The 13,260-nt window shown below is 38.0% G+C and overlaps 1 protein-coding gene across 9 annotated transcripts in view; it reads right to left on the reverse strand.

The window, feature by feature from the left end:
* MYO6 (myosin VI) overlaps positions 1-13,260 on the reverse strand; it is a 180,990-nt gene that overhangs the window by 112,074 nt on the left and 55,656 nt on the right. For all 9 annotated transcript variants that reach the window (XM_072142095.1, XM_072142094.1, XM_072142096.1 and 6 more), the window contains 4 exons: positions 12,397-12,452; positions 8,673-8,770; positions 5,878-6,042; positions 3,774-3,854 (listed from right to left, as the gene is read on the reverse strand). In XM_072142095.1, the coding sequence (XP_071998196.1) occupies positions 3,774-3,854; positions 5,878-6,042; positions 8,673-8,770; positions 12,397-12,452 (400 nt within the window). The remainder of the gene's footprint in view (positions 1-3,773; positions 3,855-5,877; positions 6,043-8,672; positions 8,771-12,396; positions 12,453-13,260) is intronic.

The following is a 13,260-nucleotide window of genomic DNA, read 5'->3' on the forward strand; positions in this document are numbered from 1 at the left end:
GACACAATTGTGGCTCCCGGACCTAATACATGTGCAATATCCAAATAAACGTTTTTTTCATTCAAACACGGACCAAAAAATGTGGTGCAGACACAATATTATATCTATATCTGGGCCATTGTCTCGATAGCCATCTATAGTTCACCTTATCCTTGTACCACATGCATGGTCAGCTTGATAACCCCATACATGTGTTCTCTATGGGTAGAAGGACAAAAATAACTGATGAACACTTCTGATGATGCGTTATACCTCTTTGGTAAGGATTGAGCATGTTAAAACCTGTTCACATAATGATTGAAGGGTTCAGACAAAATAAAGTGCATAGTCTGCTTTGGGCTGCAGTAAACACTGTTGTATAGTTTGATCACAATCTCAAGGGACAACTTCCCTAGTGGCTGTCCTACTCCAACTTCAGATCACAACAACTGCTGGTGAAAGTAAAATGAAGAACTGCAGAGAATGTAAAATGATACATAATGATGCATAATAGTTATAACCTCACAATGGCCGTCTCTGAACATGTGGCTAGCCATAGACTTTTTTTCAGCCCATTCTAACATGTATAGATCTCACTAACAATCTATGTGCTCAAAACAAGTGAAGGATCTGGTGCAGGGTTCACAATGCTTTGTCCAACATATTGCAACAAAAACTAATCCTGGATTAGAATTTATCTTTCACTCATGCAATATTAGGAAATCATTGATGCATTGCTAAAGAAGGCAAAATATCTGTCTATGGCATGCATAAGAAGTGAGTGTACTTCAAGGCTGAAACCTTAGGCACGCAGAAGATGATGGTAAAGCAGTAAGATAATATAAAAAAGAATTTAAAAATGGCACTAAGTCAGCTAAATCATTTTGCTTTATGGGCATCTTGAAGCACTCGGATTTAATGACATTTTAATTTGCTCTCCATGTATATTTAAGTACTTATTCACCCATAAAACAAATAAGCATGCAGAGAAGCTGCTCTCTACTCCTACGAGATAGTTTAGGCATGCTTTATCAGGCAAAAGTCCGGGCAGCCACAGAGAATATTAGAAATTAAGCAAGAGAGTATACATCATGCATTTGAGAAGTCATCCCCACGCTTGTCTACACAACATCAACACTAAGCTAAAAAAGATTGCAGGATATACAACATATACCTCATCCTCCTGAAATTATACGGGAAAGGCAAAAAAAAAAAGCAATTTGGAGAATTAATGGAACCGTTCACTTAACATGCAACGTTACAGACTACTGACCTATTAGAAGAGCAAGAGGTTTCCTTAAAAAGTTAAGACATTTTTTTTTTACCACAAACTTATTACAAGCACTCAGATATCCAGATAAGATTTTGTTCATATTACACCATAGTTATTGCCAATCAGTGAGCTGCTTAAGAAAATTTCTCCACAAATTTACCTGAGAGCTCAAATAGAAGATATTCATGGTTTCACACTCTTACGGTATCCCTGCCACAGTTTATAACCTTTGGATTTGTGGTACTACCCTGTTCAAATATTCTGCCCCCACTTGCTAACTTCTGGTAATTGTGAATACTGTGTTCACATACTTCCCCAATTTTCTGGCCCTGGTGACTCTAGTCCTGTAACCCAAATCCTATTTTTTGGGCTACAGGACTAATGAGGTACGAACCTAAATTTCTGCCACCATTTTTTTTTAATTATTGGACCTGTGGGGAGCCATAGAAGGACAGAGTGAGCGATCAAAAAACATTTTCACCTAAAACGTACCTTTATGTTAACCACAAATATAGTTCAAAATAGTACAGTATGTCAGGGGAGCACCATGTACCAAAAATTGTATTCAAATATTGCCATTTCCCAGCACAACTATTGTATTGTCCAGTCACAAATTAGTCATTTTTATATGTCACCCTCACCTCCCTTTGGCAAAAATACTTGTAAATATCATTAAAAGATACAAAGTGCAAAAGTAAAATGTAAAACCAATAAATCAGAATCAAAATACCAAGTAAATGTTACAGGACTCTAACTATTTAATGATGACTTATTTTAGTCCCAGCAGAAAGTGTTGTATTGTAGACATAATTGTAAGATAGTGTAATAGCCTGTTAATAACAAGTGATTAATTAATGACTCATTTATTGCAGGATCAAGAACCACACAAAGCTAATGTCAGAATATCATAAAGAACTAAGTGAAAAAACCTACTGCTACATCTGTTTACAAGCCACTTTACCAAGATCAATCATTGAATCTGTGTCACTGAGCCTGAATGTCATTTTCATTCAGAAGTAATTCATAGGCAACACTCCTGGACCAAAATGAAGCCATTATAAAGGTCAAGGACATATAAAGCTCTGTTACCTCTGAAGCCAACAGGAAGCAAAGCATAAAAGCAACATAAAAAGATGACTGATGTGTCTCGAAAAGCATCAGGTGGAAGCAGAGGATGGAAAACATTAATTATAGGCTGGGTGTGTTCAGAACACAGCCACTGAAAAACACATGAGGTCAACTAGACATTGTAAACACTTTTACCAAGGCATGACTGCTACAAAGAAATGAGGAGGTCTGCTCGGAGATCGGCTGGGAAAGAGAGATTCTAGCAGAGCATTCCCTACATACAATCAAAAGAGTGGAGCTATTTCACCCCTGTAGCACAATGTTCAGTGTGTTTTATGTTAGAAAAAATAATAACAATGAAAAAAACTATTATCCATAAAAAACAGGTATGTCCAGCACTCAGAATTAATATGATAATTAATATTATATTAGGGATTAGATATAAAATAGCAATACCACACAAGTTCACATAAGGCAAGTGTTCACCCAACTTCTTTGTCAAGGTGGTTATTATCTGTGGTTTGAAATAAAGCGATAATAACTAAAGCTCTTTTTATTTTGAGACATGTCCACTCCAAAACTTAATAGTTATTAACAGTGTCAATATTTTTCAACACTTTTTATAGTGTAAAAGGAGAAATGATTGTCTATAGTAAGGTATGGTAGATAGTATTCTAGGCATCACTTTACATCACAGGAGCTACCAATATTATATTGTGTTTGGGAAAAAGTTGCATCCAATGATACAACCATTAATCTACAATACATCTACAAATATAATGCAGCACATATATTAACACATTTTTATTGAGTGTTTTTAAAGGGAACCTATCATCAGGATTTCATATTTTCATTCAATGACAGGTTCTTTGGCAGCATTTTTATTACTAATTCTCTTTTGAAAGAATATAAAAAGTTTGAGATGGAGTCATGGAGGTACCATGACTGGAAGGCTGAGAGCCCCCAAATCATTATCATCTCCTCACAGTTCTCCCTACTCTCCTCTCCCTCATACTGATGGGAGCAGACTCCGATCTGCAAGCAAATTTTGTTCTGCAGATTGGGAATATTAAAAAAAAAAAGCTATGGGAACTTCCCAATGACAGGTTCCTTTTAAATTCAGTTATAGGTTTATACACATTTCCATACTAGCCTATAGCAACAGCAGTATTGGTAGCTTGTATGGCATGTGTGTGCTACTGGCAGGGCATAACTAAAGCATTCATGTACTGGCAACTACATGTCATTGTTAACCAATAGTAGATTTACAAAGAGAGCCATATAGTATGTTGGTAAAAGTTGATCATCCAGACACAAGTCTAAAACACATTCTGCTGGCAATATAACTGGTAATATAAAAATGCTATTTTGTGAACTTTACACCCCTAGCCATCACTGTCAAAGACTTTAATTTGGCATGTATATACATATATATTAAGAGAATTTAGAATACCTCTGGACTCTTGCGATTTTGAAGAATCTGTTTATCAGTGTCCTTTGAAGCAAAGTACCTGGTGCAGCCACGATTCAGATACTGTAGGGGAGGACAAGTGAGACATTAGGCAAAATATATTTCAATGAAAAGCTAAAAATAACAATTGTGATAATTGTTATTTTAAGTTACAACCAAAAAGTCTTTAGGATGATGTGAGAACTTTTTTTTACATTCACTGCATCTCCTGTGTGTGATCAGAAAAGTTCCTAATACATATGTTAAACCCATGCCCACCCAAATAGCCTCGTTCAGCAAGTATCCAAGTGTTAAAGAACAGTAATAAAATAGAAGGTGGGAATCAGCACATTATTCCTGGCAATACACCTAGAAAGCTCTAATTTTGGGCTTTAACGGCACACCGGGAGAATAGATTATTATATATCACCAGAGACATCTACAGCACTGGAAAGTAAAACATCTAATTCATAGGCCTGGCTACAATTTGTCTTGAAAAGTAATTGCAGTTTCAATAGAGCTGACATTTCTGTTTGCAGTCTCCGGCCCAGTGAGACACAACGTCAAAGAGGTTTCATTTCAATTTGAATCATTTAAGAGGTTTTTTTTTTCAACTCGCCATCAGACACTTTCTTAAGAGTAATGTTCTCAGACTGCTTAAAAGCACACATTAAGCTTTCCGAGCCTGGCTGATAGAACCGGACTTCTCTCTAGATGACTGATCAGCAATGGTCAGCTCTGTCTACAGGAGGAGAATGTAAGGGTCATTTATTGAACACTTCACAACTGCCACCCCAATGAGTACATCAAATTCTACTGACTTGTGCTGTCTACACACTGAGAACAGATGTTCTAGAACATGACACGTGGTGGATCATCTCCAGCAGGCCTTTCCAACAACAGTCAAGAGTGATATAAAAAAAACTGCAGAAGATAAAACAGCACTTACACATAGAACTAAATTAACCACGAAGAGACACAGCTAATTTAAAGCATCTGTTTACTGTGCAGACAGTACAAGTCAGTAGATATACTCATTGAACCGCAATTAGAAATAGATTGATAAAGGTCTCTTGCTTTCTCTTTCTGCTGACGATGTGGACCACTGATGGTTATTCATCTGGAGAGAAGTTAAAGGGGTATTCTCATCTGTCCATTTACATTTAAATGAATTCATCTGTCATATACATACATTTCTTCAATTGTAAGTTATGTTATGTATGTTATGTTAAAAAAAATTACCTGTGTGAAGATAATTTACCATATATAGTGCCTTAGAAACAAGATTGTTGTCTTTGGATACAACCACAGTCACACTCTTCCAGTAGTGGCCACACATGCACTATTGAAGCGGCAACCAACTGGATTCAAAATTCATTAACACAGGATAGCTGTGAAACATGCAATAACTTCTGTCCATTTTATATGGAAAAAATTTTTTGTTCTTTGTGCAAATACTCGACAGCGGAGGTTGTATCTAAGGACAACCACCTTTTTTTGTATGGGACAACATGTCTACAATTATGGAAATCATCTTTACACAGAATCCTTTTAAAAGAATAAAAAAAGGAATTGGAAATGGTAAAAAATATATACCGTATATATGGCAGATGAATTAAATGTGAACGCCGATATGGGAATACCCCTTCAATTGAGCATCCGAGATATGAATAGAACATGCACAGCTTACTTATCTTACATATCTACATACTTATCAGGCAAATAACGATGTTGTCCATCTCAACATGCAATGGTCAGAATGTCCAATCATTGCACAGTGACTTTACTAATCTACACAGACTGATTTTACAAAAGCCTAAGGTTTTCTTTCACAGTATGTTCTGCCTTGGCTCGGTTTTTTCTTTCAGTGAAATAAAACCTGCAGTATTGCTTAGGGTTTTTATTGTATTTTTTTGACCATTTTACCAAGAGCAAAAAAAGGCAATAAAATTTAGCATTTTTAGTGTCGGTTTCCCAACTACAACTTACTTACTGTTGATCTCATTAACTAAACTAGGCGATGAGATGCACAAGTATTTTCTTTAGAACCCCTGTGAATTATAGCTATGCCTTTGTCTATGTGTTGGATATGGCGTGTTATACATACCCTAAAGTTATCAGGAGAAGTCAGATAAAGTTTCTCACGAATCTCCTCTGGTGCCCCGGCACAGAGCCTGTAGAAAATATGGTAATTCCGCTCATCTTGTCCTTGTACACAGATACGAGACTTCTCCAGAAGATAGTGAGATACAAATCCACCCACCACAGAATGCTAAGCAATGAAAAAGAAAATACCAAAAGAATTAGCAGGTAAATAAAATAAAAATTACATAAATCACTTAATAAAAAAGTTTCAAGAATATAAAGTCTTTTTGTTACATATAAGAGAAAGAGATATTATTGGATAGACAGATATCATCAGCATGGACAGTATAGGACTGTGCACTGCATACAGACCACATTTTTTATCCCACATCCTTTCCAAACAATTGAAACTGAAGAATGAATATGAAGCCGAGTGGTGAAAGCTTAGTCTACTGTACAAAGCACATTACAGAGTCGATTTCATTGATGCCAGAGAAAACTGCAGCCTTGTGTCACTCCGCTGGAAAAGGTTACTCTCTTTATTGGAGCTGGCTTCTCCATAAACGCTCACTCAGCAGTGAAATAACCTTTTCTGGGATTACAATCCTATGCATGGGACACTGGGGAACACATAGTGTTTGCTTTTTATTTATTTGGAAAGGTTAGGTCAGGAGAATATTAAAGGTCACCACCCCAAAATACAGAAGCAAGTTCCGGAGAAATGGTGAAAAACAGTTATATCTCATCTTTCTTTGTGTTTTTCTTTCTCCACTGTACATGAAACCTACATCACCTTGGTGATAAGACAAGAAAAGACATGCCTTTATTTGGGTAATATGCTATGGTGCTGTGATGCAATATCGCAGTACTAAAGTAGAAGAATAAAAATGACAGAAAAGCCGGGTGCACACGTAGTGTATTATATTATTTTGTATGTAGGTCAATCTAAAAATGAGGTAGAGAGAGTCCTCACCAACTGCGGCAGGAAAAAAAGACTCTCCTCTCAACAGAGTTGGAGTCATAAAACTAATATAGAAGACTAAGGGACGCGCGCAGATGTAATGTGGTCCCTGTGTAATGACAGTATTTGGGCCATATTCTCCCCTATATAGTAATTCCCCACCACCTCAGTCTATTATCTGCAATTTTACAAATCATAGAAAACAGCTTGCATTAAGAATGTAGAAATACAGAGGCAGCGACCCATTAGTCCCTAATAGATGTATAATGGATAGTTAAAGGGGTATTGGCATTTAATTCACCTGCTACATGAATACAGAAAGTTGTGAATAACAGCCAGCAATTCATACTGAGGACTATGCGGGCTCTGGGTTGTGCACCCCTAGTGTAGTGTATTCATTAGTGTTGGTAAAAATGAGGAAATTAGAGGAACCACAGCAGAAATATTAAAAAGTAGGGTATCCGTTACCTAAACTGCTTGAAGGGGTGTTCTTATCAGGACACATTTAATGTAATTCAGATGCTATGTATAAACATTTCTTCAATTGCATTTTATAAAAAAAAAGGTAGCTGTGTAAAGATATTTCCCATAAATGTAATCATGTTGTCCCTTAGAAACAAGATAGCTGTACTTGGATATGACCACACTCTTCCAGCAGTGGCCAGGCCTGACCACCTGGAAACAGCATTCATTACTACAGGATGGCTATGGGATATGCAGCAACTCCTGACATTTCACATGGAAAGACTGTTTCTTTGTGCAATCACTGCAGCAGGGGTGGTCGTATCAAAAGACAACCATATCTTTTCTGTGGGACAACTTGGCTACATGTATGGGAGTACATTTATTTCATAACATCTAATTGGCAAAATGTATGTGTATGTGAGATGAATTAAATTAAATGTGAATGCCGAGATGGGAATAACCCTTTAAAAGAAAATATACTATAAAAAAATCAAGCAAAATAAACCAGGGACTCTTGGATCCAGGACACCTCTGTGCTCTGGCTTTACCACCCTGCTCCGTCAGCACTTCCCCCTCCCTTTGCCAGCTGTAATCTCGCAGTGGGAGAGGGGTTCCAGCACATTGTTGTCAAGAACAAACCGCATAGCTCCTCAGACTCATCAGAATAATTTAAGTTGATTTTAGAAAGATAGAGGCCATGGATAGCAAATATAAGAAGATTACCACAGTCCCAGTGCCTGGATCTATGAGTAAGTGTCCCTGGTTTATCATGCTTGATTTGGATGGTACAGTTCTGCATCAGCATTCATCAGTAAGTCCAAAAATTGAGAGTTGAGTAGCTGGAACTACGAATAAGTGCCCATGGTTTATCCATGCACAATTTGTATGGTAGATTTCCTTTAAACGGGTTTTCTCACAAAACAAGTTAGTCCTTATCCTGTGGATAGGGGCCAACTTGCTGATCAGTGGGGATCTTAGTCCAGAGATCACAAGAATGGGGGGTCCGAGTTACTTCCATCAGACCCCTTGTAACTCCCAGAGATGACCGGAGCAGAGGCCCGGGCTGCCCCATTCATCTCTATGGAGCTGACAGAGATTGCCGAGTCAGCTGCTCTGCTCATCTCGGTAAGAAACTAGGGGTCCCACGGAGGTACCTCAAACCCCATTGGACCCTCGTTCTTGTGATTTGTGGGGGTCTCAATAATGAACCCCACCGATTTCTCAAAAGCCATCACTGTGCATATGGAGATTTATTTTTTATGGGATGATGATAATGGTTTTAATTATGCTAATTTGCGGGGAAAAAAACTAAATGACCCCTTCATGTAGCATGAAAAGAGTATGCCAATTCATAGAACAGTTTTTAGTAAAAGAAAAAAAAAAATTCATACCTTTTCATTAAAGTGGATTTCTACAAATTTTCCAAAGCGACTGCTGTTGTTATTGCGGACAGTTTTTGCATTTCCAAAGGCTTCTAATAAAGGATTAGCTGTTAAGGTGTAAAATAAAAGGGATTATTTTCCAAAAAGAAGTGTAGTACTTGGCTGAAAGTATGCTGCACATTTCACGAATTAAGAATGTTTAATTGACCTAAATCCATGATTTGAAATTTACAAAATCATGCTAAAAATTACATCACTGTAACCATGCAAATTAATATGTGACGAATCCTAACAAGTTCTTTCCAAAGCAACATTTCGGTTTCCTTCTGGGGTAATTTTCAGTAAACAACAAAAGGTAGTTAATTTGAACAAACACTGAAAGAAATGTATTTTCCCAAATCCTCAGTGTAAACCTTTGAGTTAGCAGGAACATAGTGAGTTATTGTGTGGTTAGGGACACAACACATCTTACATTAAAAAGACTAATTTCAAACCTGGCATCTACAAGTCTGACCCTTAGATTCCCTGGCGTCTTTCTTACCTAGCAAGCAACAGCAAAGGCTTTAGAAGACAACAAGGTCTTGGTATAAAATAAAGCAGTAGGATTGTGGAATAACACTTCTCCAACCTTAAAATAGAGCAAAATACTCTTCTTGGACAACCCTTTTATTGAATTAATGTTTCTTGCATTTGAAAATAAATTGGCCCCTGCGTACTAAATTCTTTAATTGACTAGCGATTTAAAAAAAAAGTATGGTGCAGTTACATATTTATAAACAGGAGCGTTTTTGGAGGTGAAAGTCAAAAAATACTTCCAACTTAAAGAGAAGGGTAAGAAATGTTCTACTCATTGTAACGACCAGAGAAAAGACAACACTGAGGGAACCTGGAAACACCCCCAGAGCCCTCACACTCATTAGAATAATTGGAAAAGTTTATTTTAGAAGGAAGGAGGCCATGGATAACAAATACTGTATAAGATTACACAGTCACAGTGCCTGGATCTATGGGGTAATTGTCCCTGGTTAATCATGCTAGATTTTGGTGGTAGAATTTCACCTACTTTTACCCTATTAAACCAGCAGCACTCCCAGGCAGGTATGATATATTCTTTCTAGCATTGTCTATTTTATGTAAAGAGGACCTGTCACCTCTAAAAACTGGACTAGGAGCTGCTTACTAAAGTAAGCAGCTCCTAGTGCTACAGTGTATGCCGCAGTGTTATACTGCTAGCGTTATCGAAAACCTCTGCAGCACTGTACAATTGAAAACACCGGACCACGCTGTAAGCAGTGTCAGGCCTATTCATGAGGGGGCGGTCCAAGGCGCTGCCTCTCCCCCGGGCCTCCCTCCTACCCCATAGGCCGGCGGTGACTGACCAGCTTTTTGCGGCAGTCACGGCCATAATCCCACCCCCTCATCACAGCTCGGTCCGGCGTTTTCAATTGTACAGCGCTGCTGTGTTTGTTAGCGCTATCAGAGGTTTCCGATAACACTAGCAGTGTAACACAGCGGCATATGCTGTAGCATTAGGAGCTGTTTAATAATAATAATAATAATAATTCTTTATTAATATAGCGCACACAGATTACGCAGCGCTGCACAAAGCATGACAAATTGGTCCCTGTACCCATGGGGCTCACAATCTAAACAACCTAACAGTATGTTTTTAGAGTGTGGGAAGAAACCGGAGTACCCAGAGGAAACCCACACAAACACAGAGAGAACATATAAACTCTTTGCAGATGTTGACCTGGGTGGGATTCGAACCCAGGACCCCAGTGCTGCAAGGCAGAAGTGCTACCCACTCAGCCACCGTGCTGTTTACTTTAGTAAGCAGCTGCTAGTGCAGTTTTTAGAGGTGACAGGTCCTCTTTAACTATAAATGCATCTCCTTCAAAGACATGTGAAAATGAGCTGAAAACTTTCATCATCTCCTGCCAGAGGGGAGTCAGGCTTAGGGGGAGCATTAACTTAAACACCTACATCTTGGGCTATAAAGCAGTTAGAACTATTGGTTCGTCTGTCAAACCATCAGGATTGTGGTTCTGTGATTTACGGAACCAGAGATATTGGTAAGTAAATTCATGCAAAAGAATGCAAGCTACAGATACCGTATTTTTCAGACTATAAGGCGCACTGGATTATAAGGCACACCATCAATAAATGCCTGCTAAAACCTCTAGGTTTATATATATATATAAGGCGCAACTAATTATAAGGCGCACCTGATTATAAGGATGAATGACCAGCAGGTGGCAGACCTGTGCACTGTTCAAGGCAGCTGTTGTCTGCAAGTACGGTTCATATATAAGACGCACTGGACTATAAGGCGCACCTTTAATTTCTGAGAAAATCAAAGGATTTTTTGTGCGCCTTATAGTCCGAAAAATACGGTAAATTACCAGTTCTATACTATGCCATTAACTCCCTGTATCTCAGTGTCTGTAGCTCACTTAAACACACTCCTGATGGGGTATATTATAAAAATTTTTGCTTGGGTTTTTTTATTTTTTTCATGACACGTAAGACTAACTGTATATGGTTATTTTATTAATTACAAGTTTTTTTGTTCTAGAATTAGCAGAAAAGTAAAAGCTGTCCCTCATATCCAGGTTCAGCTAAACAGTGTGCATGCATTTACGTCAGCAAACTGTGAGCTCTGTCTCCTTCCACTAACAGGCTGGAGAGGGGCACACTTCAAATGGCTATTTCACACAGACACACAGTTCTGGTGTCATATTAAAGATGATATTACAGTTGCAAATGGGAGTAAAAAACATTTTTTCTTTAACGTTAACAGTAGATTTCTCTGGTTCTGTGGAATCTAGAAAAAAGTCCTGGTGCATACTGAATGGAATATTCTTCTCCTTAAAGGGGTATTCCAGGAATAAGCATAATTCATATACAAATGGGTACTCAGAATATAAGCTAGTGTGTAATTAGTTGTTATTTAAAATTTTGCTCCCCTTAGCAGAAAATTAGAATTAGCAGAAGAATTAAAAAGATACTGGCCCTTTAATCAGTCCGTTAATTTCCTCCGCGCGGTCCGTTGTGGATAAGACACAGAACAGAAGATGGCCGCTGGTCACATGTCCACATCACATGTCCTTTACCTGCCTGTGCAGGTCATGTGATGACCACCCTATTTGGCTGTAGTCGGTTGGTTGCACTGCATCCAGTATGACCAGTGTTGTGGCAGTTACACATCATTACTATGGTAACACGGCAAGAAAACCTGTTACATCATCACAGGAAGCAGAGCATAAGAGGTAGGAGGAGTTACTGAGAACTAAAGGATCATGGAACTTGTAGTTTCCAGTGGTGGCCATCTTGGTGATAACTCCACCTACTTTAGAGAGGCCATACATTTTGTAAATCATAAAATCAAACTATTTAAACTCCGTTTTGTGACGAATGACATTGAGTATTGTTGTACTCATTTATTTATAGCATTATGGGTTTTTGTGTCAGACGTTCATATTCCCGGAATACCCCTTTAATAAGACACCAGAATTGTGTTTCTAAGTGTCATGGTTGAGAAGATATATAGGCATTTGACGTGTGCCACTGTCATGACATCTATATACGCCCTATGTGAAATTAGGACATATCATATGTATATAGCCATATGGCAGTTGTGAAAGGATCAAGGAAAGTCTAGAAAAAACTTTTGTTTACATTTTTTTTTTTTTTTTACATAAAACTAAGTTACTGCTCATTAATAACGTACCTTCTACAATTCTCTCGTCAATATCTTGACCAGAACCATAGGATTCAGTCAGATACCTGTAAACAAAATATATTATAAATCAACACAGTGAAAACTCCATTATTAACAATCAAATATATATGAGCAGATCAAGGATGGAATATCAAATCCAGCAAATATTAATGGTATTATTAAGTTTGGAGGATATACGGCAGATAAAATGAGTATATTGTAGGAAAATCTGAACAGATTTTGGGTTCATCGGCTATAAAAATTACAAAAATTGCGAACTTGGAAAAAAGACATCTTATTTATACGTACGCATATATAAACATAAGTACAAAGAAGTTGCACATTCATTCTTTCCAAGAACTGTGTAAAGGGGAAATCTACATAGGATATAGGAAAGTTATAGTGGTTAAACTAAGGGATAACCCAAGATGTAGTAATGGCAGGAACTATGACAACATACACTCACCGGCCACTTTATTAGGTACACCTGTCCAACTGCTTGTTAACACTTAATTTCTAATCAGCCAATCACATGACAGCAACTCAGTGCATTTAGGCATGTAAACATGGTCAAGACAATCTCCTGCAGTTCAAACCGAGCATCAGTATGGGGAAGAAAGGTGATTTGAGTGCCTTTGAACGTGGCATGGTTGTTGGTGCCAGAAGGGCTGGTCTGAGTATTTCAGAAACTGTTGATCTACTGGGATTTTCACGCACAACCATCTCTAGGGTTTACAGAGAATGCTCCGAAAAAGAAAAAACATCCAGTGAGCAGCAGTTCTGTGGGCGGAAATGCCTTGTTGATGCCAGAGGTCAGAGGAGAATGGGAAGACTGGTTCGAGCTGATAGAAAGGCAACAGTGACTCAAATCGC

This window comes from Engystomops pustulosus, chromosome 3, assembly GCF_040894005.1.
Source record: "Engystomops pustulosus chromosome 3, aEngPut4.maternal, whole genome shotgun sequence".
NCBI lineage: Eukaryota > Metazoa > Chordata > Amphibia > Anura > Leptodactylidae > Engystomops > Engystomops pustulosus.